Source organism: Geotrypetes seraphini, chromosome 5 (assembly GCF_902459505.1).
Source record: "Geotrypetes seraphini chromosome 5, aGeoSer1.1, whole genome shotgun sequence".
Classification (NCBI taxonomy): Eukaryota; Metazoa; Chordata; class Amphibia; order Gymnophiona; family Dermophiidae; genus Geotrypetes; species Geotrypetes seraphini.
The window spans coordinates 193,669,461-193,695,435 of NC_047088.1; the positions used below are offsets into that span (position 1 = coordinate 193,669,461).

The 25,975-nt window shown below is 42.7% G+C and overlaps 1 protein-coding gene across 1 annotated transcript in view; it reads left to right on the forward strand.

Annotated features, from left to right (window-relative positions):
- The window catches only part of PDE11A (phosphodiesterase 11A), a 568,355-nt gene that overhangs the window by 443,419 nt on the left and 98,961 nt on the right, over positions 1-25,975 (forward strand). Inside the window, exons 14-15 of the mRNA XM_033946286.1 lie at positions 10,958-11,048; positions 23,382-23,482. Coding sequence (XP_033802177.1) covers positions 10,958-11,048; positions 23,382-23,482 — 192 coding nt within the window. The remainder of the gene's footprint in view (positions 1-10,957; positions 11,049-23,381; positions 23,483-25,975) is intronic.

The window sequence follows — 25,975 nt, forward strand, 5'->3', positions numbered from 1 at the left end:
CTTGATGTGGGAATCGACAACTCTGACTGTGAAGGACCAGGTCCACAGCCTTGGCATAATACTGGATGGCAACTTCTTCCTCAGGTGGTCTCAACTTCATTCTATTATCTATGCCAACTATGGAAGATCAGACCTTACACATGTTCTTGATGCCTAAATCTAAGTGGCTCCTGTAAAATTACTTCCTAAGGACAAAAGTACATGATTCTATAAAAGGCACCTAACTTTTAGGTGCTGAGGAGTGTAATTGTAAATCATCCACAAGGCGCTGTTTATAGAATCATCCCTAGTGGTGAATATGCGCTCATAGGCATGGGTAGGCATTGAAACCTAAGGTACATTTTGGTGCACTCCCATTTATGCCAGGGTTTTCTTAGCCTAAATGAGTGCACCTTAGGCGCCTACCAATGCCTAAGTCAAACCATGCCCCAAATTTGCCCAGAATCTGCCCTTAACCATGCCTACTTTCTGGTAGGCACCTCGGAGTAGATGCATACTTCAAAGTAATAGGCACATGCCAGCTAATTATTATTTTTAAAATTGCTTTTAATGGCACTTTTTAATTAACGATACAGATTAAACCAAATTGAATAATTAAGTTAAGTGTCTAGATTGGCTAGGCATGTCTATCTAGGTGCCTAACTTCAGGTATTGTTTACTTAATCTGGGCCAAAATGGGAAATTTGTACATGTGGCACTAGTGCTAATTCTACTGTATAAAGACGGTGCCAAAAACATACCTAAAATGCCAGAATACTTAGGGTTACCAGATGTTTGGATTTAGCCGGACATGTCCTCTTTTTAGAGGACATGTCCGGACGCCCAGATGGCTTTTCAAAACCCGGCACTTTGTCCGGGGCTTGAAAACCTTCCTCTTAAGATCGCGTCGGGAGGAGGCATCCGTGCATGTGCGAATGCAACACGGTGACATCAGGCACACGCGCACGTGTACATGACTTCATCGTGTCGCATCCACGCATGCACGGATGCTCTCCCGACCGACGAGAACAGGCTTAGGGGGGGCTAGGTGTGAGACTGGGGCATGGGTGTAACAGGGCAGAGATGGGTAGAACTGGGCATGCCTGGGGGCAGGTCTATGGGTCCAGATTTTACGCAAGTAAAATCTGGTAACCCTAAGAATATTAGCATTCCTAAATGCCAATATTCGACCTACATACTGTTCTATAACATGACACCTAAATGTGGTGGTGTATAGTTTGAAGGTGGGCAGACACATGGGTAGAATTGGGGGAGAACCCACAGTTGTGCACTTAAATTATAGAATACTAAAATTGTAAATAACTAGGCCCAACCTGAGCTGGAATGAACTAGAGATGTTATATCAAGTCAGTTTTTGTCTACAAGCAAAGCATTACCACAACCACTGTGTAGCCCATGCTAAGAGTTTGCAGCAGTTTTCTCCTCAAATTGTCTAGTAAACAGCACTGAAGATTTAAATATAACCAAGTGAACACAGTAAATTATTTCAGGGTTGTTGCATTTCCTTTGGCATAAGTGAAAAATACTGACATCACTTTTGAAATGTAAATTGTGTTTCCCTCACAAAGGCTTTCATAATATACTTACTGCTTTGACATTTCTGGAGTTTTATGATCTTCGGCAGAAGAATTCCATTTGTTTGTAATTTATAATGTTTTTGAAATGCTAAGAGGCCTTGCACTTGTGTGAAAATTGCTTAATTTATGACAGAATTTTCCAGGACGGCTCCAGAGGAATGGAGATGGGTATGGAAAGGTCTGTTTTGCACTGTCAGAGCTCAGTGCAAATTTGTGATAGTACTTATGTTACATATAGTTTCCCTTTCCATTGATTACTTACATTGAAGCTGATTTCTGTAAATACAGGCCAGTAGGAAGAGGTGTTGGTTGTAAAATAAAGAAAATCTGAACTATGCGGCTCTTTTCTACTGTGTGCAGTGGCGTACCAAGGGGGGGGCGGGAGGGGCGGTCCGCTCCGGTGCCAGCCCTGAAGTGGTGCTCCCGGCCTTGCCGTTCAGTCCCCCCACACCCCCGAAGGACCGCTCGCCCCACTGACCTTCCTGCGCCACTTGTGAAGCAGCAAGCAGCAGGATCGCGAGGTCAGCTATCCCTGAGCTGCTTGGGCGCTGCTTCCTGCGCCGCGGTCCCGCCCCTCCTCTGACGTCAGAGGAGGGGCGGGAACGCGGCGCAGGAAGCAGTGCCTAAGCAGCGCAGGGATAGCTGACGTCGCGATCCTGCTGCGGCTGCTTCATAGGTGGTGCAGGAAGGTCAGTGGGGCGAGCGGTCCTTCGGGGGTGGTGGGGACTGAATGGCAAGGCCGGGAGCATAGGTAGTGCTGCTTCATAGGTGGTGCGGGGAGGCCAGGGGGGCGAGCGGTCCTTCAGGGTGGGGCGGGTGGGCAGGCAGGCAGGCATTCAAGGGGGAGGGGGGTGACAGGCAGGCAGGCCTCAAGGGGGGGGGGGACAGGCCTTCGGGGGGGTGTGCAGACCTTCAAGGGGAAGGGACAGGACTTCAAGGGGGGGGCAGGCAGCCCTTCAAGGGGGGACAGGTCTACAAGGGGGGACAGGTCTACAAGGGGGTGGGACAGGCCTTCAGGGGGGGTGCAGGCCTTCAGGGGGGGTGCAGGACTTCAGGGGGGGTGCAGGCCTTCAAGGGGGGGACAGGCCTTCAAGGGGGGGACAGGCAGGCAGGTCTTCAAGGTGGGGGGACAGGCCTACAAGGGGGAGGGACTGGCCTTCAAGGGGGGGACAGGCCTACAAGGGGGTGGGACAGGCCTTAAAGGGGGGTGCAGGCCTTCAAGGGGGTGGGACAGGCCTTCAAGGGGGGTGCAGGCCTTCAAGGGGGGACAGGCAGACCTTTAAGGGGGGACAGGCCTTTGGGGGGGACCCTGGTTTAGAAGTACACGGAGGGAAGGGGGTGTTCAAAGAGACGTGCATATGCCAAACTTTGGGGGGGATGAAGAAATAATGGGTCTGAAAATAGAGGAGAGGGAGAGAAATGATGGACCATGAGATTTAGGGAGGGAAGGAACTGAAAGGGAGAGAAATTGGACACAAGGGATGGTGTGGAGGAGGGATAGAGATACTGGATAGGAGGGTAATTGGGAAAAGAAAGGAAGAGATGGTGGACTCTGGGGTGGTGGGGAAGGAGGGAGAGATGCCGGATGAAAGGGTAGTTAAGAAAAGGTGGATCTGTGGAGGGAGATGAAAAAAAGGAAAGATACCAGACTTCCTGGGGAGGGAAGGGAAATGGAAAGGGAGGACAGAGTTGGCAGATGGATGGTTAGCACGCAGAAAGAAGAAAGATGGAGACCCTGGCAAGCAAGTTATCAGAAGAAAACCAGAGCCTTGGACCAACAAGATTTGAAATATAACCAGACAACAAAAGGTAGAAAAATTAATTTTATTTTCTGTTTTGTGATTATAATATGTCAGATTTGAAATGTGTATCCTGACAGAGCTGGTGTTGGACTGCAAACGTGAGCTAGGATTTAACAGAGAGAGGAAAAGTCCTTTTTGTTTCTTTATTTTATTTACACCACAGTGCCAGTGTGGTTAGGAGAAGCCAAAGGGGGTGAAAAAGCTATAAAACCCACCAGGAGTTTTGAAAAAAATCACCCAACTGGGCAGGAAAATCGAATTGAAAAACCAATTCAATAGGCTGAATCGAATCGAAATTTTTTTTCCTGAATCTGGCAGCATTAGTTTGCGCTACTGTCTTAGACTTTAGGACCTGGGATTGGGGAGAGATGGCATCCTCAGTACTTTATAATGCAAGTGAAACGAGGATTTGGTCAGACTTTTGAAGGGTCTGCAGAAAAAAAATATTGTATAGGCCGGGGACATGAAACAGCAGGAAATGGGAACTTTTCTTCCTTCTATTTTTGTGAATGGAAAGGCTGAGGATGTCAGAGAGTTCAGTTAAAATATGTGCTTTATAAGAAAATATAATAATGTGTTTTATAAAGTTTATAGCATAGCTGGCCTACCCAGTGACGTGTTTCTAGTGGTGGTGGTGGCAGCGTGCCAATGTGTTGAGAGGAAGAGGTGGTTTGGGAAATTCTGCTGAGCAAACTCCGGGCCCATTTCCACCCCCCAGTTAGTCCACTCCACTCAATTGATTCACACACTGAGTGGGTCTTTGGGTGTTGTGTTGGGATCTCTTCCAGTGGTTTATCAGTATCTCCTTCTGGTCCAAGGAAGGAAACTTTGTTATCCTTAGCATTGACCTACAGAATATGTTTGTAACAGCACTGCTTGTGTGGCATTAGGCTATGTAGTGATCGGAAGAAAAAAACAGACCTTTGCACATTTTTGCACTATATGGTGGGTGTATGAGGAGATTCACATTTCCTGCACAGCTAAGTCCATGTGAAGTTACCTTGTGCTGTATTTGACATCTAGCAAGGTCTCTGTTTGAAAGGAAAGATCTAAACTTAAAAATGAAGTGGCCAGAAGTTATGGTAAAAGCAGATAGTGTAGCTGGTTTTAAGAAAGATTTGGACAAATTCCTGGAGGAAAAGTCCATAATCTGTTATTAAAACATGGGGGAAGTGTCTGCTTGCCCTGGATCGGTAGCATGGAATGTTGCTACTCTTTGGGTTTTGACCAGGTATTAGTGTCCTGGATTGGCTACCATGAGAATGGGCTACTGGGCATGATGGACCATTGGTCTGACCCAGTTAGGCTATTCTTATGTTATGTTCTCATCTGTAGGGACCTTTGTTTTCACTTCTTATTTTAATGTATTTTTTTTCTGGGAACTTATCAGTGTTTTTTATAATGGGAACAAAAATGGAAGAGAATTAATGTGTGTGGGATGAGGGGGTAACTAATTTCTTCAGCTAAATAATTCAATCCACTTCAAACAGACATAGGAGAACTCACGCACCATTCACACACCCTCCAACCAAAAACGTCAAAAGGAAAAAAACTGTTCGACAACCTCCTAGCCATTCGAGCTGCAACACTCGACCCCCAACCCTACAACCAATTGACATCGGCCACATACTGCAAAACCTTCAAAAAGAAATAAAAACCCTTCTATTCAAAAAACACATAAAACCGAACTAACACAATCAGAACTGTCCCAAGCATCACCTGCAACTACTCCATATGTACTTCTGATGTCATGACAATTCAGACATAATTTATGTTATGTTATGTTTGGAATATAAGAAAATTTTCACTGCCTGTTTCTATTCTGACCATTTATTCCATTTCATGGTCATTACAAAAAATATTTTTTTACATGGGGGGGGGTGTCAAAAAATGATGGGCCCCGGGTGCCACATACCCTAGGTACGCCACTGACTGTGTGAACTCGATTTTATGATCTATATTCTATATTTTGGAGAATTTTATTAAGTATGAAGACAAGCGTTTGCTCTTTTCCAACAGTGAAGCTGTACATCTGAGCCAATTAATATTGTCAAGAAGCTTCTAGTGCAAAAATATTCAAAGCAGGTGAGGACTAATTTTATAATAAGGCACCAATATACAAAGTCCGATAATGCACCTACTTTATCAAATCCAACTAAATACCAAAAATTTATAAACCTTCACCACACGTATGATTTGTGTCAGACCGTGAAATGCCCAATAAAGCTGAGAAAGATCTGTCACTCTTGCCTTATCCTCACTTCCTCATGGGCCCATTTTTTAAAGTAAAAATATGCATTCCAACATGAAACTTAATATTGCATAGTAACATAGTAAAGGCCGGCAGATTAAAAACCTGCACAGTCCACCCAGTATGCCCGACAAAGTGGCCAGAGTAAAATAAATAAATAAATAACAGGGTAATGTAAGTTGTATGTTTTTTGAGGATGTTTAAGCATGATGTGTTAGTTTTGGATATCAGGTTGGTTTTTTTTAATGTTATGCTTATATGTGTTATTTGTAACCTGCATAGATTTTTGGATATATGGGATATAAATGGTTTTTTAAATACAATAAATATCTGGCATTCTGCACAGGTTCCATTTCCATTTCTTCATGATTAAACACTGGTATGCTTAATCTACCAGTTCTTAGGGTTGCCAGATTTTCCAATCAGAAAATCTGGACCCCCTAGACCTGCTCTCAGGCCTGCCCAGTTCTGCCCATCCCTGCCCTAGTCCCGCCCCCCACTGCCTGCTCTTGTCTGTCCCCCCACTCCCCGCTGCCCACTCTTCTCCACAAATTATGTTGGATAGAGAGGAAATCTGTACATGCACGGATGTCACGCGATGTCACCCACATGTGCACATGACATCATCATGTGACATCTGCGCATGCGCGAACTTCCTACCTGCCCAATGCGATTTGAGGAAGCTTTTCAAAACCTGGACAAAGTGCCAGGTAACCCTACCAGTTCTGGAGCACAGACCCTAGAAGTCTGCCTGGCACTGATCCTACATCTCAACTACTGGCGCTGCTGTCAGAGAACATTCCAGCCTTGATCCAGATCTGCCATTTTTGGGACTCAGGCCTAAGAAATTTTCCCAGTACAGATCTTACTTCCCAACCTCTGAAGCTGTCATCACAGCTCACATCAATAATGAGATAATTTCAGTTTTGCATTAATTGAATTTCATCCTTTTTTTCTATAGTAATCCTCTGTGATTATTCCACGCATTCTTAAAACTACAGTAGCTTTTAAACCAAAAGTTACCATATATACTCGAATATAAGCTGAGATATTTGGGTTAAAAAATGGCCCAAAAATGGGGGTCTCAGCTTATTTTCTGGCCATCGCCTACCCGTCCCCCTTTCAGACATATTGCAAGCCTCCACAGGGCCTTCCAAAAGACCTGGTGGTCCAGCGGTGGGCTGGGACATGAGGGATACCCCCATCTCCCATCTCAGCTGAATCCAAAACCCACCACCTCCTCCCGTGCACCCCCCAACTTCTCAGCGACCTCATAGTGAACATGACAGGAGAAATCCCTTCTGCCTCCTATGCCTGCCAAAATTGACAACCACACCTCCCTCCCACCTCCCTCTTGTACCTTTTGGGTCCCTGATAGCCAGCCGGTACACGGAGCAGGAACAATCTTCCTGCTCTCCTAGTCTGTTCTAGGCCGCTGGCTGATTGGCCGCTGCAAGTTCTCGAGGCTACCGAGGAGTCGGGGGTGCACAGGGGAGATGGTGTGTGTGTGAGGTGTTTTTTTTTTTTATTCAGCTGGATCGGGAGATGAGGGATCCCTCATATCCTGGCACACCGCTGGCCCACCAGGTCATGCGGCAGGCCGGGGGAGGTCTGTATGGCATTAGGACGGAGGAAGATGGTACAGGGCAATGAGGGAGGGAAGGGGGGCAGAGTGCAGAGCCTGGCAGGGAGTGAGGTGGACTGGGTGCAGAGCCTGGCAAGGGAAGGAATGAGGGAGGGGGCGCTGGATGCAGATCCGGGCAGAACACATGAATTTTAAGCCCCCGTTTTATTTTTGAGTCAACCATTTTTCCTCCTTTTTTGAGGGAAAAATGGAGGTCTCCACTTATATTCGGATTGACTTATATTCAAGTATATACGGTAAGTGCATTAATATTTGTATTTATTTGTCTTATTTGTTTTCTATCCCATCCTTCCCAAAGAGCTCGGGCTACAGGTTAACATACATATAATACAGTTAACAGGTTGCAATTATGCCATAGTTATAGTACAAGTTTTTTTTTTCTGGTACATGTTTTTATCCTAACTTAATACATACTAGGGATCTAATACCAATATCTCTAATATACAGTTTACAGGTTAAATTTGTCACAGTTACAATACAGGATTTTATAAGTTTTTGTCCTAACGCAACACATACTGAGTATCTTGTATCAATATACATTTCTTTGTAATCTATCAGTCATGGGAGTTAGGTGAACAGGTATGTTTTTATTACTTTCCTGAAGTTGAGGAGTCCTTTAAAGTTTCTTATCTGCGGGGTTAGTCAATTCCAGGGGGTCGGTATGAAATGAGAGTAGGAACGTCGTTTGGCAGTTTGCAGTTGAAGGGCACAAACAGGGGGCTCCCTGCAGAACATCATATTTGATCAGATCTTCCTTTCTGCCGGGTCTTGCCTATGCAGAAGCAGAAAGTAGGTGGGACTCGGCAGAGAGGAAGGCCTGACGCTGGCAGAGCAGTGAGTTTTGAAGGTTAGAGAAATTCTGCACCGTGTACCCAATTGGAGGGAGGGGTAAGGAAGAAAGCCATCCATTCGGGGGGTTGGGAGAAGGAATGGAAGGGCCATGAGGAAGGAAGGGAAGCAAAGGAAAGAGAGGAAATGCCATAGCATGGAGGGGGATGGAGAGGGGGAATGAAAGGGAAGGAGAGGAGAGAGATGCCAAGGCATGGAGGAGGGAAGGGAAGGAGATAGAGATGCCAGACCATCAGGAAGAGAGGGAGGGAATGAAAGGAAGGAGAGGAGATGCCAGACCATGGAGGAGGAGGGAGAGATGGAAGAGGAGAGGAGATGTCAGGGGACGGGGGAAGGGAAGGAGACTGAGATGCCAGACCATTGGGAAGTAAGGGAGGGATTGAAAGGAAGGAAAGGAGATGCCAGAGCATGGAGGGAGAGGGAGAGATGGAATGAGAAGAGAGAGATGCCAGAGCATGGGGGACGGAGTGGAGACAGAAAGAGAAAAATGGAAGTGACAGAGAAAGAGGGTGGACACTGATGGAATGGAGAGTGAAAAGAAGATGAGGAAAGCAGAAACCAGAGATGATAAAAGGTAGAAAAAAGATTTTTTTGGTTATTGCTTTAGAATAAGAACATAAGAAGTTGCCTCCACTGGGTCAGACCAGAGGTCCATCCCGCCCATCGGTCCACTCCCGCGGCGGCCCATCAGGTCCGCGACCTGTGAAGTGGTTTCTGACCACTTCTATAACCTACCTCAAGTTCTATCTGTACCCCTCTATCACCTTATCCTCCAGGAACCTATTCAAACCCTCCTTGAACCCCTGTACCGAGTTTTGGCCTATCACATCCTCCGGAAGCGCGTTCCATGTGTCCACCACCCTCTGGGTAAAAAAGAACTTCCTAGCATTTGTTCTAAACCTGTCCCCTTTCAATTTCTCGGAGTGACCCCTAGTGTTTGTGGCTCCCCTCAGTTTGAAGAATCTGTCCTTATTTACTTTCTCTATGCCCTTTAGGATTTTGAAGGTTTCTATCATGTCCCCTCTAAGTCTCCTCTTCTCCAGGGAGAACAGCCCCAGCATTTTTAACCTGTCAGCGTATGAAAAATTTTCCATACCTTTTATCAGTTTAGTCGCCCTCCTCTGCACTCCCTCTAGTACCGCCATGTCCTTCTTGAGGTACGCGACCAGTATTGAACACAGTACTCCAGGTGCGGGCGCACCATTGCGCGATACAGCGGCATGATGACTTCCTTCGTCCTGGTTGTGATACCTTTTTTGATGATGCCCAGCATTCTGTTTGCTTTCTTTGAGGCTGTCACACACTGCGCCGATGGTTTCAGTGATGTGTCGACCATCACCCCCAGGTCCCTTTCAAGGTTACTCACCCCTAGCAGTGTTCCCCCCATTTTGTAGCTGAACATCGGGTTCTTTTTCCCTACATGCATGACCTTGCATTTCTCTACGTTAAAACTCATTTGCCACTTTTTTGCCCAGTCTTCCAGTCTCGTTAGGTCCCTTTGCAGGTCTTCACAGTCTTCCGTGTTTCTAACCCTGCTGCAGAGTTTGGTGTCATCAGCAAATCTGATAACCTCACATTTTGTCCCCGTCTCCAGATCGTTAATAAATATATTGAACAGTAGAGGTCCCAGCACCGTAATATTGTAGCTGTATTGCTAAACATTTATAAATAGAAAATGGAAATAAGGTAATCTTTTTATTGGACTAATTTAAATACATTTTTTAAAATTAAATTTTGAAGACCAAAATCCACTTCCTCAGGCAGAGGCATACCAAAGGGGGGGGGGGGGGGCTGTCCACTCCGGGTGCATCTTTTTTGGGGGGGGATGTTCCTCCAATCCCTTAAGTTTTCCAATGCTTCAGCTGTCAGTGCCAGCCTGCAGACCAGGCCACCAGCAGCATCAGTCAGTTGAAGACGCTTTAATCGGCGGCCCAGAAGCTTTCCCTCTGTAACATCCTGCCTCTGCGGGGACAGGAAGCTGAAGCAGAGAAGGAAAATTTCCAGAGCCACCGAAAGCGGTGTCTTCTACTGACCGACCCTGCTGGTGGCTCAAAATATGCAGGCAAGCAGGACTCAAACAAGAAAAGAAAAAGTTTAGGGAATGTTCGTGTAACCTGATTTTTTTTTCTCAAGATTGAGGCTGGCAATTGAGTAAAGCTTATAGAAGGGAAAGCAAGGCTAGCTGCTTATTTTTTTCTCTGACCGTTCATTTCATTTCATTGTTATTACTAAAAATAATTTTTTAATAAGGAGGGGGGGGTTAAAAAATGATTGGTTCTGACCCTGGGTGTCACATATAAGTACACTATTGGAACCACTTTTCTGCCTTTGAACGCTTGACAAAAAATGTATTCCAATAGCCTAATATAAAAGTTATCACTTTAAATTCCTTTGTTTTGTTTCATTTCTGTTTTACATTTATTTATTACCTTTAAGATGGCCTAACATAGCAATCACAATCATTTTTCACCTCTGTTCAAATATTTTATATTTACATATATTTAATTATTTGGTATATCACCATTCCCAAAGCATCATTGTGGCTTACAATCAAAACTCCATAAAACTACAAAGGAAAAGCAAAACCAAATGAACAAATCACAAACATGGGTCAACACCTTAATACAGCGCATGCAATGGATGGCCAAAGTTACAATCCTTACAATCAGAAATAAACAGAATAATATTGGTTTTCTCTTGAGTGTAATTTTTGGGTGAGCTAACATGCTGCACCCTTTCTGCCTTAACGGTGAGATGAAAAACCAGACAGCTTTTCCTGGACTGCTCAGTGTAGCAGCTTTGCTGATAGCCATTCGTCTTTTTTCTGTTTCAGGAGCGGTTCAGCTTTGGCTCAGCTTTATGGAACATCTGCTACTTTGGAGCATCACCATTTTAATCACGCTGTCATGATTCTTCAAAGTGAGGTACAAAACAGTCTGTGTTTAAGATCAATTTTTTGCTGCAAAAGACTGGGCATTAGCTGGGCAAAATAGTACAAAAAAACTCTGCAAGTCAGTTTGTTGGTGCCATTTTCAAATTTAAGGGGAAATTAATCAAGCAGCATTAGGGCTTAACATACCTTTAACACGTGTTAAGAGAATTAACATGTGCTAAATTCTAAATCCCATTTTATACCTATGGGCTTTTAAGCCTTGATTCTATAAATGATGCCTAACATGTAGGTGCCGAGGAGCGCCAGTGCCAATTATAAGCTAGGCATCATTTATAGAATCACGCCTAGTGGTGACTACAATGGTTTTAGGCCCTGGTAGTTATTGAAACCTTAGGCACACTCTATTTATGCCAGGGTTTTCTTGGCCTAAATGAGTGCGCCTAACCCCCTCTTTGAGCGTCGGGAGCAGCGCAGGCCATTCAGCGTGGCTCCCCGCGCTAGAAACTGCTAACGCAGTTTCGTAGAAGAGGGGGGAAAGTCAAGACACACTATTCGCCCATACCTTTGCCTACTTTCTGGTAGGTACCTTGGAGTAGACGACTACCTCGAAGTAGTAGGTGCTTTGCAAGTTAGGCGCATACCATCTAATTAATTGCCATTTAATTTCAATTTTCAGTTAACAGTGCCAATTAAGGCTTTATAAATAATTAAGGGGTCCTTTTACTAAGGCGTGCTAACCGATGTAGCGCGCTAAATGCTAAGGCACCCATTATATTCTATGGGTGCCTTAGCATTTAGTGTACGCTAAATCAGTTAGCGCACCTTAGTAAAAGGACCCCTAAGTTAGACGCCTAGATTGACTAAGCATGATGATCTAGGTGCCTAACTTTAGGCATCTTTTATAAACCCAAGGCTTGATGGTATTTGATGCTGCTTGATGAATTGCCCCCTTAAATGCCATATGCCTAGGTCTTCAGTACATTTTAGAAAGAAAAAAATAACACTACTGGAAAATATTTGCAAACAAATGCTGGATTTTACTAAACCGCAGAAGAGATAAATGCTCCGATGCTCATAGGAATTGAATTAGTGTTGGAGCATTTACTTCGCTGGCCTACGGTAAAAAGCTCTTCCGTGGTTTAGTAAAAGGAGCGCAAAGGTTTGTCATATTTAACATATTCTTTTAAAAATTTATTTATGCATTTTTGAAATTTACATTTCCCATAATCATAACAAACAAATTTAAAGAAATACAATTTTTACCATTAAAGATGGCGAAAGAAATTAAACATATTAAACACGCCCACTTGTAGGAAGAAGAGAGGCATATTGTATCAGGCAGTCATACAAAACTACAATCAAACAAGATCTAAAAAAAAAAAAGGCTTAAATACTTTGAGTATCTCCTATAACACACACTTTTCAAACTCTTAAGGATCTATGCTCACTTAAAAAATTCTCCTGTTGAAGTGAATCAAAAAAATGGCTTACTCTAAAACCTGACTAAACGCTTACAGGGGAAGCAGAGAAAAAATGTTGCCCCTTTAGCTATCACTTCACTTTTCAAAGCTAGAAAAGCCTTTCTCTTCAACTGGATTGCCCTAGACACATCTGGGAAAGACCTGAATCGTCTTCCCACAGAATAACACAGCTTTCTTCCTGAAATACGTTCTTAATACTACAGATTTATCCACTTCGTTGAGGAAGGTGATCAACAGGGTAGATCTTGTTGAAATACATATTGCCAGATGAGTCTTCCAGAAAAGCAGTCAGACTGACACTCTCTGATGGACCCTCTTCCACCAATTCATCCCGCTGGTCACTCTCCATCAAATGCGTATTAGTTAAATAATAGCATTTCATTAAGGAAATATGTTCAGAATTAGATAAACTTAAAACCTCTTTAAAGTATTTCCTAATCAAAATCTCTGCTGAGAGAAAACATTTTTTAAAAGAAAATTAAGGAACCTAAGATTCCTACTTCTGAAAGAATTTTTTAAGACCTCCATTTTCCAATGTATACAGAGGTTCTTTTTAATAGCAGAGAGATTAGTCTTTGGTCCATAGAACAAACTTGTGCATTTAATTGTCTAATCTAATCTACAATTTGTGAGTCGCTCTATGCCTAATTAGGTTCAAGGTGACGTACAATTCAAGTGATAGGCAAAAGATAGAAGAATTAAGGAGTAAGGAGACAGTAAGCAGGAGGAGGAGAGGGAGAGTCGTTTACAGGGAAGAATAGAGTGGACATTAGAAGTACAGTTTACATTGGATGAGGATATGGTGCTCTCTGAGTTAGAGAAAATGTACAAGATGCAGGCTATGTTTATTATATTATATCAAATGTAAATGCGGTTAATGTTACCACCCTTCAAACAAACCTAAGAACCCGACATGGTCCGTGTTTCGGTAAACACATCTTCCTCAGGGGTCCAGGGTTGATAAGGTTTGAATTAAACCGCAATAAAAATGATAGTAATCAAAAGTCTGTGAAAAATGCGCACCAACGCACTTGGCAAAAAACTTCCACCAAAGTGAAACTTTTACAGCCAGCTATTAACCACAGTCCTATTAACAGTCCTGTCACAGCCAGCTATTAACCACTCTGCCTCCGTGACTCTTTGCAGGCCTCTCGCGGGCCTGCCTTAGGCCCTAGTTGTCCAGCGATTAGCCAGACAGGAGCAATCCTTCCCGCATCCTATCCCTGCTTCCCTCCCACCTACCGGACCCCTCTCCAACATACCTTTTGAACCCTGGTGGTCTAGCAATGAAGCGGGGCAGGAGTAATTTTTCTTGACTCCTGCCCCATATGGAGCCACGATTGGAAATGGCTGCTCAAGTTCCATATGCAGCCATTTCCTGATCACAGTTCAGCACGAGGCAGGAGCAAAGAAAAATTACTCCTGCCTTGCTTCATTGCTAGACCATCAGGGTTCAAAAGATATGTTGGAGAAGGGTACGGTAGGTGGGATCAGTAGGGAATTCTATGAGCGTTGGAGCTAATATTGCTGCGGCCAGCGATAAAAAAGCCTAATACGGCTTTGTAAAAGGGGAGGGGGTTAATATTCCATTATCTCTACAAATAAGTACAAAAAGTTATCAATAATCTATTATCCTAAAAAATCTCATCATTACCTTATGGAGAGCATTTGTTACACTTTAAATTATTCATCAATCAAACTTTCCATTGCAAATAACCTCACATGTGTTTTTCACACATATTTTATGCTCTAATTTGCTCAGCGCACCATTTTTTGCCAATTTCATTATACCTTCATATTTTTCCACTGCCATTCTATAGAGGCTACAAGTAGCAGTCACTTAACTGAAGGGAATGTTATTCTCACAGATGATAATGTTCTGCTTTCACCTTCATAATTACCACTAGCAAAAGTACAAGTGAAATCATGTTTAATTATAAACATTTCTCAGTCATTCAGACCAACAGCAAACATAATCAAATTCACTCTGAAACCACTCATTCATCAATCTAAAAAAAAAATACGGTGTATAATAAAATGGCTATCTTCGCAAACACTTTCTAATTCCCTGAAGTATAAGTGCATTCACAACCCATACCTAGTTAAACTTACTTGCTAGCTCTGTTCCTCTTCAGAAGCCAGCTTCCCAAACAGTAAGGTGGTTTATATGTTTGAAGTAAGCCGAATAAACAAGTGACAGTTTGTCTGAATTTGAAAGCTTTGTTTTTTAAAAATTGTCATCCAAGGAAGCTTCTGGAGGGATAGTGGCCTAAGATGGCGGGATGGCCTGCTACTAGAGAGTAGAGTGACGTGCAGACAAAGTACCTTTTTAGGACCGCATTTCCCTACCAGAACCAGGAATTGTCACCTAGGCAGAGGAGTGCACCTGGAAATGGATGTCTTACACAAGACAAGAAAGGTGACAGCCATTTTCCCCTGGTTGGCTACACCAGGGTAATGCAGAAGTAAAATGTAATCTGTCCAGTATTTGAAACACCAGGAAAGATCATTAGAGGGGTAACATAATATTGTGTACAGGGTAAGGTTAAACAGAACAAGCTGGGAAAATAATTGTACCACATTTCTTAAATGATGCTTAGACTCAGCAGCTGTCTACCAGGAGTTCAAGCTGTCACTACCTCCAGCTTAGGGGGCAATAACATGTCAAGTTATCTTTCAGAGAATGAATCTGAAAGGGTCATTGCTCTCTTTTCATTCTTTATTCTTGCTATGCTCTGAAGTCTTTGTATGCAATAGTGTCTATGAGATTATTTTTCCAGACTTTGAGTGGAAGCCATTGATCCCATTCCCTAGTTATAGGTAAAACCTCGATGGTGACCCGTCAAATGCTCACATGACAATAGCGCCCCAACAAATGCGCCCTGACAATTGCGTGCACTGAATGGGAGGTGGCCCATCAAATGCGGACCGATGGTGGATACTATTTTGTCTTTTTGAGGGTTATGAAGTAACCCTCTTTTTTGAGGGGGTAGGGGGACTCCCCCCCTTCCCGCTACTACACTTAAAAGATTCACTTGCTATCTAATATTAGGGTAAGGTTTACATCATGATTATGGGAACCTTTTACATAAGTGGATATCTGGAAGGCCCTGATTTGCTCAGACTCCTCAGGCCCCTCCCAAGGGACGGGGCCTGAGGAGTCTGAGCAAATCAGGGCCTTCCAGATATCCGCTTATGCCACATTCAGTCACAGGCCGCAAATGATAGGCCGCAATTCTCCTGAGCGCACTTATCCCTGTGTGCAATTGTCGGGGTGCATTTGTCAGAGCACAATTGTACGCGGATTTGTCAGTATACTAACCTCGACATGTGCAATAAGACTTTGGGGCTTTTCCTCTCGATCTTTCTTCAGCTAATTTTTGTGTATCATAGGCCTTATATTACTCTTGACTATGTCTCAAGAGCATAACATGCATATGCTGTAACAATGATCACAATGAATTTTTGTGGCTGGAAGAGATTTTGTTTAGAATTTCTTTTGTTTAGTGTAGTCAATAGCTTAATATACTGCCTATCAATCAAATGACAGAGTAGTTTATGAATATTTATAAAGGGAAGAGATTGTAGACCCTTTTCAGTTGTCTCAAGGGCGGATTAACATGGACATGTTACAGCGATAATCAAATATTTTGCAAAACATCCTGGACAGATGGTACTAGACCTGTTTGGTACTAGATCTGTTTTAGAAGGGTCTAAGTGCCACAAAGGTACCCAAACTGACCAGATGACTACTGCATGCATCAAGGTAAGACACCCCCACACACCCCCAGTGCTCACTGACCCCCTTCCACCACACAAAAATGAGAACAAAAAGGTACATACCTGGCTCTAGAACAGCAGCATCTGATATGGGGAAACCTAGAAGAGCTGTACACGGGTGTTTTAAGTAGCCTGGTGGGTGGGCTAATGAACATAGAGAGGAGGTCCCAGGTCCATGAGCTACTCTAAGCTCTACATTTATGGTAGAACATTTGAGCCCGCCCAAATCCTATTATACTGCCATATAGGTGCCACCTGCAGCCATAAATGTTATTGGGGTGGTACACAGGAGGGTATAGTAGAATTTTTTTTGGGGGGGTTGTAAGGCTCACCCTAAATTATAAGGGGGTTGTGGCAGTGCCCTCTAAGGTGTCTCATTGCTCTATCAAGATGTCTATGTGAGCAGTCCATTACTATGCTGACCCCAGCCTGTCCAAATGGTCAGGATTAGGACGTTTTCAACCTGGATATTTTTCTAATCAAAAATGAAGTATAAAGTTAGACATTCTGGCCCAGTGGCCAAGATATCTAAGTAGACGATTATCCCCCCCCCCCCCCCACCAGCAGTTTGCCATTCAAAAATGGCCATTTTTGTACCTTCAACTGTGGACATTCAGCTGGAAACGTCCAAGTTGGACTTAGATGTTTGTTGTTTAAATGCCCTTCCATGTCATATCCAGCAAAATAATGGTAGGAGAAGGCAATGATAATTCTTTCGTCCCATTGCTCTATTTAAATGAATTTCCATTTTAACTTTTAGGCTAACTAGACAATTTGAAAGGCACATAGCAAGAAGTTACAATTGTTTGTAACTCAAAAAAAGTAGACAAGATCAGAGAACAGTTCAACAATAATATAAAGATCTTATTTTGGGACGGAGTAGGGGGATGCCAAAATGTTGAAAATCAATAATGCTCGGTGCACACATTGACGCAACGTGTAAAATTTCTTCAATATTTACAGAGCTCTTCAACAAAGGGATGTAACACATTAAGGGCTCCTTTTACAAAGCCGCGCTAACGATTTTATCACACGCACTGGATTAGCGCGCACTAGCCGGAAATCTACAGTCTGCTCAAAAGGAGGCTTGCGCGTGCGGCAATTTAGCACACGCTTTTCCATGCATTAAGGCCCTAGCATGGCTTTGTAAAAGGAGCCCTAAGATTTATATGCATTCATAATATCAATGCCTAATATGATTTATGATTTATTTGAGCTTGATATACTGCAAAAATTCCAATGAATGGGTTGATGTGGTTTGCAGTAATGAAAATCCATTGAAAGAAAGGAACTCCATAAAAGCATGATAGGACAGGCTTACATTCACACCAGACAAACTAAATAAAATACCAACAATGCCCTGGATCCTGCAGGTTGCAACCTTCCCTAAAATACCTCAGGCCTAAATTAAAAGCCATACAGAAAAGATGGGATTTCAACAAGGCCTAAATCTGGAAAGAGTTGGTTCAGAGCACAGATATGGGAGGGAGATTGTTTCCGAGTTCTGGGGCAAAATAGAAGAAAGCTGAGTTCTGGTGGATTCATAATGAGCTTGTTTTGGATTGGGAAGGGTCAGACAATTAGCATCAAGTGAGCGAAGAGCTTGGGAAGGAGTGTAAGGGATAACCAGGATTGATAAATAAGGGGGTTGACCAGTGTGAAGTGTCCTATGGGTTAAACAGGGAAACCTGAAAGGGGTGAAGTAATATATAGAAACATTAATTTAAAAAAAGTAAGTTTGTATAATAAAGCAATGAAAGCAGTACTATAACTAAACATATTTTCAACAAAGATGGATATTTGTGATTTAAGAAGAATAAACACATTTTTCCTGTCCTGAGGTGTTCTAACCCCTAACAAATTAATAAATATATATATATTTTTTAATTAAAGCCTTTTATAGCTGCAAAGCATAACAATAAAGGATTGATTTACTGATGGTTTATCTAATTGGCACAAGTGGAGAAGTAATCTCATACTGTGAATCAGTCCTTCAGGTCACTGAGCATGTTCCCACACACAGCTTTAGAGTATGTGTGCAAATTAACAGCAGATCAGATAACTGCTTAAAACCAACGTGAAAGTTTGAGGTTTTTTTTTACTAAAGAGAATCACATGTTATCTGCCACAGAGCCCATTTTATTTCTATGAACCCTGTTGCAGATAACCTGCGCTAATCTTTAGTAAAAGACCCCCCTCCCCCTTTGTAAGCTGAGGGCTCCCTTTACTAAGGTGCGCTAGCGTTTTTAGTGCGCGCTGAAGATTAGCGCCCGCAAACCATGCGCTAAATGAAAAATTCCTAATGCAAGCTCTATGGAGGCGTTAGTGTTTAGCATGCACGGCATTGTAGCACGTGCTAAGTGTGTGCCAAAACCGCTAGCGCACCTTAGCAAAAGGAGCCCTAAGTCTTTGGTTCACATGTTATTTATTTTTTATCTCTTATTTTAATATTATCATGGTAATTCTGTACAGTTATGTATTAATGTCAAAATTCCACCTAAGTGCTATTCTGTAAATACGTTCATATTTTACATAGGCACATATTATGATATTATGCTACTATTCTACAAAGGAAAGTAGGTGCCTATGTTTGTTTACAGAATAGGCTCGTGCCAGGTATCTTCTGTGCACCCATGTATACTGTATGTACCCAGTTATAGACTATCAGGTTCATAATCAAAACACATACACATCCAAAAAGCATTCTAAATTGGCATTTGGACGTCTTAATTGCCAAGACATCCAAATGCCAATAAGAACATAAGAATTGTCGCTGTTGGGTCAGACCAGTGGTTCATCATGCCCAGCAATCCGCTCACGTGGCGGCCCTCTGGTCAAAGACCAGCGCCCTAACTGAGACTAGTCATACCAGCACACGTTCTTGTTCAGCAGGAACTTGCCTAACTTTGTCTTGAATCCCTTGAGGGTGTTTTCCCCTATGACAGACTCCAGAAGAGCGTTCCAGTTTTCTACCACTCTCTGGATGAAGAAAAATTTCCTTACGTTTGTGTGGAATCTATCCCCTTTCAACTTTAGAGAGTGCCCTCTCATTCTCCCTACCTTGGAGAGGGTGAACAACCTATCCTTAGCTACTAAGTCTATCCCTTTCAGTACCTTGAATGTTTCAATCATGTCCCCTCTCAATCTCCTCTGTTCGAGGGAGAAGAGGCCCAGTTTCTCTAATCTTACGCTGTAAAGTAGCTCCTCCAACCCCTTAGCCATCTTAGTCGCTCTTCTCTGGACCCTTTCGAGTAGTACCGTGTCCTTCTTCACCTTCCAGTGCTGTACGTAGTATTCCAGGTGAAGGCGCACCATGGCCCAGTACAGCGGCATGATAACCTTCTCCGAACTGTTCATGATCGCCTTCTTTATCATTCCTAGCATTCTGTTAGCCCTTTTCGCCGCTGCCGCACATTGCGCGGAAGGCTTCATCGACTTGTCGATCAGAACTCCCAAGTCCCTTTCCTGAGAGGTCTCTCCAAGTACCGCCCCAGACATCCTCTATTCGTGCATTAGATTTTTGTTACCGACATGCATCACTTTACACTTATCCACATTGAACCTCATCTGCCATGTCGATGCCCATTCCTCGAGGCTGATTATGTCACATTACAGATCTTCGCAATCCCCCCTGCATCTGGAAACCACTTTTCTGTACATCAAGTGAAGTGTCCCAGCCTCTGTGCATCAAGAGCACATGATGGGCATGGTGGAGGCATGCTATGGGTGGGCTTTTGGCGTTCCCAAGGGTGGGTTAGACATGGACATCTTGTAGCGATAAACAAACATTTCACAAGATATCTTGGATGGAACTTAGATTTTTGGAACTAGACCTGTTTTAGAAGCATGACTACTGCATGCATCAAGGTAAGATACCCCCACACTCCCCCAGTGCTCACTGACCCCCTTCCACCACACAAAAATGAGAACAAAAAGGTACATACCTTTCTCTAAAACAGTAGTATCTGGTTTGAAGAAGCCTAGTAGAGATGCACAAAGGTGTTGTAAATAGCCTGATGGGTGGGCTAGTAAACCATAGAGAGGAGGAACTAGGCTCATAAGCCACTCTAACATTTATGGTAGAACATGTAAGTCCATCCAAAACCTACTATCCTACCATATATGTGCCACCTGCAGCCATAAGTGCTATTGGGGTGGTATACAGGTAGGTATAGTAGGTTTTGGAGGGTTTAGGGGAGCTCACCCTAAATTATAAGGGGGTTATGGTGAGATATACAGCTGGCACTCTTTATGTGAAGTTCACAGCAGTGCCCTCTAAGGTGTTCTGTTGGGATGTCTATGTGGGCAGTCCATTGCTATGCTGGCCCCACCCACATCCAAATGGTCAAGAGTAGGACATTTTCAACATGGATGTTTTTCTGATTGACAATAGGGTATAAAGTTAGATGTCTCGGTGGTCAAGACATCTACAGTAAGTAGACGATTAAAAAAAAAAAAAAATATATATATATATATATATATATATTTGGATGTCCAACAGTTTGCCATTTGAAAATGGCCATTTTTGTTCCTCCAGCTTTGGAAATTCAGCTGGAAACGTCAAAGTTGGACTTAGGGCTCCTTTTACGTAGCTACTCTAGCGGGTTTAACGCGCGCAACTTTTCATCACACGCTAACCCCCGCGCTAGCTGGAAAACTACCGCCTGCTCAAGAGGAGGCGGTAGCAGCTAGCGTGCCCGGCAGTTTAGCGTGCGCTATTACGCGCGTTAAACTGCTAATGTGCCTTCATAAAAGGAGCCCTTAGACTTTTATTTTTTTCAAAAGTGCCCCTTCACATGTCTGTAGCCAGGTTCTATTTTTACTGGGTGTTCTGAAATTTTCTAAATTAAGGAAACCAAGCCTATTAAAGAACAATAAACACAGAGAGAACATTAAAAAACAAACAAACATTAAAAACATTTTGAAAACATTAAAAACATTTTTTTAAAAAGAACAATTTTGTTTCCAAACTAAAAGATGATTCTTATAGTTTGGAAACAAAATTGTTCTTTTTTTTAATGTTCTCTCTGTGCTAAGTGGTAGTGGGTGCACCAGAATCATCAAGCAATTTTTGGATGCCAGGCCAGGCCATTGTGGTGCAGGATCAGGGCTGGTGCTAGGATATTAGGCTTCCTAAGCTAACTTCAGATCTGCACCCTTTTCCCTCTCACCTCCATTTAACCTGTAGGCCTCTTGCCTCTCCCACCCACAACAATCATGATCATCCCAATGCCGCCCCTCCCAGAATAATTTTGGTAAATGGGTTACTTTATATCTACTCGCCTTGCTCTTTCTCCCTACTAAGTTTGTGTAGTTGTCAGGATCTATTGTTTTGATGCCAACTACTCTTTAGCACCCACCCTATCCCATAAATTGCTGCCTTAAAGGATCAATCCTAGCTCTATCCGATAGTTGGGCTGGTCCTATGCAGGAGTACTTTTGCCATGCAAACCTGCATCTATTACCACAACCACCACCTTCCAAATAAATATGCTGATTTTTCTGCTTGTTTATATTTCCTTAATTGTCTGTTGACTATGTCTGGCGTAATCATGCAATACACACTACCTTGGCTGAATTTGTTCAAAATGTGATAAATAACTCCTAAAAAAATAGACATTTTATTTATTTGCACATTTATTTTTCAGAAAAAAAGCAATGGGCTACTTTAAGATTACTTTTCATTTATTGGTTGACCATGCTGTACAGCTTGCAAAACACCCACCAATTATTATAACTAGGTCATGAAAAATCTTTTCTCAAATGTACATATGAAGTTTTGGAAAATTGAGAAAATTGACTTGGTTGTTTTTTAATCTAAAGTAATCTTGATCTATCCAGAGCTGGAGCGTAGCTAAAGGTGGGCCTAGGTGGGCAATCTCGGCTCAGGCCTACCTGTGCATGCAACCCAGCGTACCGCCTCCAAGGAAGAGTGAGTTACCACCTGCCGCAACCCCAGCTCCGGAGGTGGAGGCAGGCAGTCGCATCCCCCAGAAAGGACCCACCCACTTTAGGCTCAGGCCCTCCCAAAATTGGCTATATAGCTACACTATTGGTCCAGCGCTCTCACATGATACGTTATGGTTATTAGATGTCAAGTGAATACCCAAAGTAGTGTGTTTAGTGAGCTGCTTCCAAAATGGAAAGTACAGTAAAATCTTGCTTTGCGAGCATAATTTGTTCTGAAAACTTGCTTGTAATTCAAAACACTCGTATATCAAAGCAAATTTCCCCAAAAGAAATAATGGAAACTCTACAGCCCAAAAACTTTAATTCAAAATACTGTATGTACTCATATGGCAAGACCTTGCTTGTATATTAAGTTAAAATTTAATAAAATGTTTTGCTTGTCTTGCAAAACTCTTGCATACCAAGTTACTTGCAATCCAAGGTTTTACTCTACATTAGTTGGTTTAGCTTTTGGCAAATCAAGATACAGTCTGAGTTGCTTTGAGTCAGTTATGTTTTTCCACAACTGGAATGAACTTAACTCCCCCTCCACCCCAATTTGCTGTTCATTTTATTGGGGATTAAAAGACCCGTGGCTTATGTTTCACTTGGAGATCTTGTTGCACCACGTGTTTTTCTTTTTAAATCTCTCACAAACCAAGCAACGAAACCGGTTCCTAAGATATATAAACTAAATATATACTAGACTTGGGACGAGTCTCTAGAAGAAGGAAGAATGAAAGGGACATTCTGGATAATAGATTTTGGATTTCATTAAATGGCAACTTTTGAAAGAATGATTGTTTTAGCAATTCTCTGGTTAAAGTACTCTGACAGCAGTGAATGATATCTACAGTGAACTTTTGACTCCGCTAGGATGTACAACTCCAAAGGCAAGCAACAAAAAAAAAAAGATGCATGGAAGTTGAGAATAATGAATACATGAATGTTTAGCACAGCATAGTTAAGCTTCTTGATTAGAACTGTGTAAGCCCCAGCTGTCAGGATATGAACACAGTACTTCAGGGCTCCTTGTCTTTGTTATGATTTGAACCGGACAAAATGAAACTTTGGCAAATAGAAGACTGAACCTACCTGGTAATAAGCAGATTTGAGCCGCTAACCTTTCACTGTTAACCTGGTTCTCATTACAGGGTCATAACATCTTTGCTAACTTATCATCACGGGAGTACAGTGACCTTATGCAGCTTTTGAAGAAGTCAATATTGGCAACAGACATCACTCTTTATTTTGAGTAGGTATTCTCCATTTTTACTTCTTTGCAGCTGTAAATCCAAAGCAAGTTTTTAATAAATCTGCAAGTCAGCAGACTACCTCTCATCTCCATATTTCACCAGAAGATTTTTTTTTAATGTTTGCTCTCATTAAAACTTAGATTTGAAAAAAAAATCAAAAATGTCTTGCAAATGTCCTTTATAGCAGCTATGATTCATGGGTAATCACAGATGCAATAACAGGCAAGCTTACTAAATACTTACGCTTGGGAAAATTGTGATGAAGACATTGATTAAAAAAATAGTCCGTGGCTTTCAAAGCAGAGAGACTTTGAGCTGGCTTATAAAGTAGCCTTCCTATGCGCATTTTGGCCTTGATTCTGTAAGTGGTGCCTAGTCGATTTCTATGTGGAAATTATTCTTTTTTAATTGGTGTAATAATTGGAAATGCCATTCCTGCATTGGAAATGCCACTACTGCATTGGAAATGCCACTCCTGCATACCACTCCTACATTATGAATGCACTAACCAGTAAGGGCAGCGGTGATATCAGTGTGCCAGCTAATTAGCTCCTCCATGCCCTTTCTTTGCCCTTGAAGCACCTCCTCCCAAAAATTTTTGAAAATAATTACCGGGTACTTAAAGTGCACAGATGACAAAACTAATGTACAATGCATTAGCACCTAATCCAGTTTAGAAAAAGGACCCCTGAGAGAGCACTTTTTGTAAATCTAATCCTATATTTGAGTGGGCTGGAGTGCTCACATGAAAGAGTCATCAGTGTATAAGTGACCAATCTGTCTGAACTGTGCAATTACTTTAGAGAAAACACAAAAAAACCCAGGAGTGTATAGGGAAAGTTTTTCATTTCATTCTTCATTTTTCCTTGTTTTGTTTGTTTTATGTTGTTACAATTAGACGTATGTACATAAATGGTTTTATGCACATAAAAAAATGTAAACATGCATAAAAATGAAAATCAGTGAGTACATGTTCCCAGTCAACACAGACTTGTTTACTTGGAAAAATATGTTCATTAAATATAATGCAGCAATTTAGGACATTCTGAAAAGGCATAAAAAAAAATGAAAGTAATTCCCTCAGGTAGGTAGTGAATCCTTCATGTAACCCCTAAAGAATATTTTGATGAAGTCTATGGTACTGGCCATATGGTTGCATTGCCTTTGCTTGAATTTTGTCATTTTTATCATAGAGGAATAAGTGATCCCTTAACTGAATGGAAAGTCTGCTTAGATTGTCTCTCGAAATATCTCATGTTTCTCCTTTTTCTGATGCGACAACCCATATGAAAGGATTGCCTGTTTCACACGAGCCTGGCTTTGCACTAATTTGTTCTGAACACAGATAAAAGCTGAACTCCCTCTTCTGTGTGCTGATGAAGTCAGAATTTATGTGCCATGGGTTGCCTGCAAGGTTCTTCTCACCATGCTGTGCACTGCTGATCCTGCTGGAAAGCATCAGACATTAGCCCAAACCCCCAGGTCATTGAATAATGGGTTACTACACGATGGTAATTTCTCTCCTGCCGAGCTATGAAGCTTTGTTTAATCACAATAACTTTCATTGCTTAGGATCTGAAAAAGATTATTGCTTACTAGGTAAAGGTACAGTCTTTTTTTTTTTGTAAAGAATGGAATTTTCATGTGTAATCAGTCAACATTAAAAGGTGCAATATAATAGCAGAAGACTGTTATCAGGTTGTATTTAGGCGAGGGTGAGAAGTGCCCGGGGCACTGGCGCCCCCCCCTCCTACCTCCACACACTCCTTTTACCGCCCCTTATTGCCATGTGCTCACTGCTTTCCTTCCCCCCGTACCTCTGTAACATTCCTGGCATGAGCAGCAACCCCCAAGCTGTTGTCACACCAGTGTCGTCTCTTCCTCTGATGTCACTTCTTAGGCTCGGGCCCAGGAAGTGATGTCAGAGGAAGAGCCTGGTTGCTGCTCTTGCCAGGAATATTGCAGAGAAAGGAAGCGGCGCATGCACACAGCAGTGGGGGGCGGGGAAGGAGTGGGGGCAGAGAGGAGGATGGGTGCTTGCGCCCTCACCAAGATAGCATCCGGGGCGGAACTCCTCCCTCCCCCCGCCTCCCCCTTACTAAGCCACTGGGCACAGGCAACTACTCAGGGCACCAAATTTTGAAGATCTCAGATCACCAAACTGAAGAGGAGCCTCTTTCTGATTGCTTTAGGGCAGTGTCTCTCAAACCTTTTTAGCTACCGCACATAAGGGCCTCTTCTGTCAAACTGCGCTAACAGTTGTTAGCGCAGAAAGCCTTGCTGAATGGCCCGTGCTGCTCCCGACGCTCATAGAGTTCCTATGAGTGTCAGGAGCAGCGCGGGCCACTCAGCGCGGCAATCTGCACTAAAAACTGCTAGCGCAGTTTGACAGAAGAGGCCCTAAACGGAGCAAACGTTTTTCACGGCACATTATAACTGAAATTATAAAACTGCAAAGCCAACAAAAAATTTAAATTTGAGAGTTATTTATT